This window comes from Bison bison, unplaced genomic scaffold (assembly GCF_000754665.1).
Source record: "Bison bison bison isolate TAMUID 2011002044 unplaced genomic scaffold, Bison_UMD1.0 scf7180017858739, whole genome shotgun sequence".
NCBI classification, from domain to species: domain Eukaryota; kingdom Metazoa; phylum Chordata; class Mammalia; order Artiodactyla; family Bovidae; genus Bison; species Bison bison.
The window spans coordinates 18,438-21,884 of NW_011489311.1; the positions used below are offsets into that span (position 1 = coordinate 18,438).

General features: G+C 36.1%; 1 protein-coding gene across 1 annotated transcript; it reads right to left on the minus strand.

Moving 5' to 3' along the window:
- Positions 1-1,936: 1,936 nt before the first annotated feature.
- LOC104980182 (putative olfactory receptor 52P1) lies at positions 1,937-2,731 on the minus strand. Its single transcript, XM_010828828.1, has one exon. It carries the CDS (start codon positions 2,729-2,731, stop codon positions 1,937-1,939), a length of 795 nt encoding a protein of 264 aa, XP_010827130.1.
- Between the last annotated feature and the right edge of the window lie 716 nt (positions 2,732-3,447).

Consider the following 3,447-nt stretch of genomic DNA (forward strand, 5'->3'; position numbering starts at 1 on the left):
AATTCTTCAGTGTTCAGTCTTCTTTAAGGTCCAACTCTTACATCCATACATGACTACTGGAAAAACCATGGCTTTGATTATATGGACCTTTGTTGGCAAAGTGATGTCTTTGCTTTTTATTGTTTGATAAAGTCATGAGTATTTATTTGCCTTCTAAAAGCATTCTCTGCCTACCTGAAGAATCTATAAGATATCTAGAAGGCCAAATAATAATTTATCATTGTGTTCCAATCCCCTATCATTAGGCAAAAATGCAATGATATTGTTTTCATTGTGTCAAATGTTAATATTTGGACTTTGCATTGATCATCTTTATGCTGCAGAAAGCCCTTTGTAGCAAAACATGATAGCAAAGCAAAAAATCAGAGCAGAGGATATCAGTATCCAGTTTACCATCTAAAAGTATTTAGCTTTTTTTTCTATATAAAATGTTGCTGCAAAATATTTCATTAGCATGCTTCATTAGCATTCATTTGCTATGAATTCTAATGCATAGCTAATGCAATGACTCATTAGCATGAATGAGTCATTCACTCATTCAATTGAATAAATATTAAAACATAATTTCCTTAAAAAAAACCTATAACATGGATAAGTATGTGATTACACAGAATACCTAGAAACAGCCATATATATTTATAAAAAGAATTATAACAATATAAATATTTTCAAGACAGTCAAAATGCTTCAAGCATTTGACCATGTATATATTTCTATTATGCTCACGATGCACTTTTTTACTGTTTGATGCCAGAGAAATATTTTAGCTCCTGTATAAATCAAGAGATGAATATTTTCTAGTGGAGATAAGGAGTTACTTTGCAGTAATTATGTTATGTGAGTTCACAGATGATAAAGTTTGTCCTAATACAATGGAATGCAGCTAGCAAGAATATTTAGTGTAGGAAGAGCTAAACTAGGACAATTGCATGTGCTAAATATAAACACACCACATGAATCCAGTGAACAGAATCCAGACCACTTGTCATACTTTCCTTTTCTTCAGAATTGCCCTGACACAATTTCATCCCCATTAAATCAGAATAAGGGATATAACTGTTTGGTCCAGGTTGAATAATCTGACCCAATATAGGGAAATTATGCATCTTATCCTACAGATATTGTAGCTAAGACCAGATAGTGTCACCAGATTCAATAAAGAGGTCATCCATTCCTGCTGGTGAGGTCTTATAGAAGGCTGACTTTAATCCTACCTGAGATATAGATATTCAAATTATCCTTGGCTCTCAAGACATCCATGGAATGTTACCATGAAATATCCTGCTTTTTGTTTTCTTTATCTAACCAAAGGTAATTTCTATTGTTTGTCACCAAAAGAATCTTTAATACACTAAGGTATTGAAAGAGATAAGAAATTCATATTTTGTGGAAGCAAAAGGAAAGTTTTTTGATAGGAAAGGAAATGAAATATTTAAATTGTAGGTATATATACTGCATAAGGTATATTGGGGGTTTGTTACATAAAATCATTAGCATTTGTATTAATTAAGATACTTATCCATTCAATAAATGTTTATTAATTATGTGTATATTCTGGGCCCCGTGGATGTTATGGTAAGACTAGAATAAAAAAAAAAAATTTGTGAATATATAGAGTTTACATTTTGTCCTATCCATAGAAAATTGAAGTGGAAGAGGCATTATTTGTTATCCAAAGGATATTTACATGTATGTAGCTACAGTGGCACGTTACCTAAATGTTCAGATAATTCTTGGTGGTACTTGAGCAGTACCTTGTTAGCTTCCTTTTTACCCAATATTAGGAAAATACCATTTAGAAATACAAATTTTTAAAGATTTATTCATTGCATAGATGTTGCAGGAGTAAATCTGTCCAGATTTATTTAGACTTGATATTTAACCCTGTGTCTCAGTCCTGGACTCCCCTGTTCCTTGTTGCTTTATTACTCTTGGATCATTTAGGTTGGGCACAGAGTCCTAGCAGTCGCATCCTTATCTCTTTTGTCTTTATCCCATAAACAATGGGGTTCATGGTGGGCGGCACCAGTAAGTACAGATTTGCCAGGAGGATAAGGACATGCCTGGGTACATGGTGTCCAAAGCGATGAGTAAAGAAGGAAAAGAAGGCCAGAGTGTAGAATATCAGGATGACACATGTATGGGCTCCACAAGTTCCAAAGGCCTTTGTCCGGGCTTCCCTAGAAGGCAGTCGGAAGACTGTTCTCAAGATTAACCAGTAGGACAGGGAGATAAGGACAAAGTCCAGTCCTGTGGTGAGGAGAGCAGCAGTGAGCCCATAAATGCTATTAGGGACAATGCTATTACAAGCCAATTTGGCAATGCCCATGTTCTCACAGTAAGTATGGTGAATGATGTTGCTCCGGCAGAAGTGCAGGCGGAGAATAAGTAGGATGCCAGGGGTGACCACAGCCACACTTCGAGCCACCAGAGCCACGACCATTTTGCTAATGAGAGAGCCTGTAAGTAGGGTGGTATAATGGAGTGGGGCACAGATAGCCACATAGCGGTCAAAAGCCATGGCCAGTAGGACAGCAGATTCAGAGAGAAACAGAGCATGAACAAAAAACATCTGTGTGAGACAGGCAGAGAATGTTGATATGGAAGGGCCCTGCCAAAAGATAAGAAGCATTTTGGGCACCGTGACAGTACAAAGTAGAACATCATTGAGAGCTAGCATGGCCAAGAAGAGATACATGGGTTCATGGAGGCTTCTGTCCCAGATCACCATCGCCATAACCAGGCCATTGCCTGTTACAGCCAAAAGGTACATGAAGCTGAAAGGGATGGAAATCCAAATTTGGAAGTCTTCTAATCCTGGGACACCAGTCAGCAAGAAGGCAGTGAAGGGAGCGGATGTATAGTTTGATGTTGTTCTAAAGAAGTGGCCAAAATCTATTACGTGAAAAACAAGGAAAAGAGCCAGAGTAAAAAACAGTAAAAAAGAGCACTTTTTCCTTCAACTAAGTCAAGTCTTAAGTACTAATTTTAGTACTGTAAAGTAGAAGAACGTGGTCTAAGAAAAGTTACTGAATAACTGAATGATCATTGGCAAATTGCTCCCTTTTTATGGGAAATCTTTTTATCTCTGAAAAATTTGTGAATCAGAAATGTTGAGATAAAATTTTTATTTTTTGTAATGCCAGTGGTTATAACTATATGATTTATGCACATGTCTTTTGAACCTTTAAGAGTTCTATGTATATAGTGTTTCTCTCTAATTTGATAATAAATTTTTAAAACTGAAAAGGTAATTTTCCTCTCTTCTTTGTTTTGGTAGAAATGAAGATTGGAGAGAATTAATATTCCATTGTTCAGTGGACAGATTGACTGGGAGGAGATGGAACGGTGGTCTGACATAGAATTGGAGGCAGCATAAAAGGTTTAATTCTTGTTTCAGTCCTGAGGGGGTAAGATATTTTCTTTGGTCTATTTTTTTACAATAAA

Bases quoted from the DNA above. Each gene is read 5' to 3' on its own strand.
- LOC104980182 (XM_010828828.1), bottom strand. From the start codon at position 2,731: ATGGTGATCTGGGACAGAAGCCTCCATGAACCCATGTATCTCTTCTTG.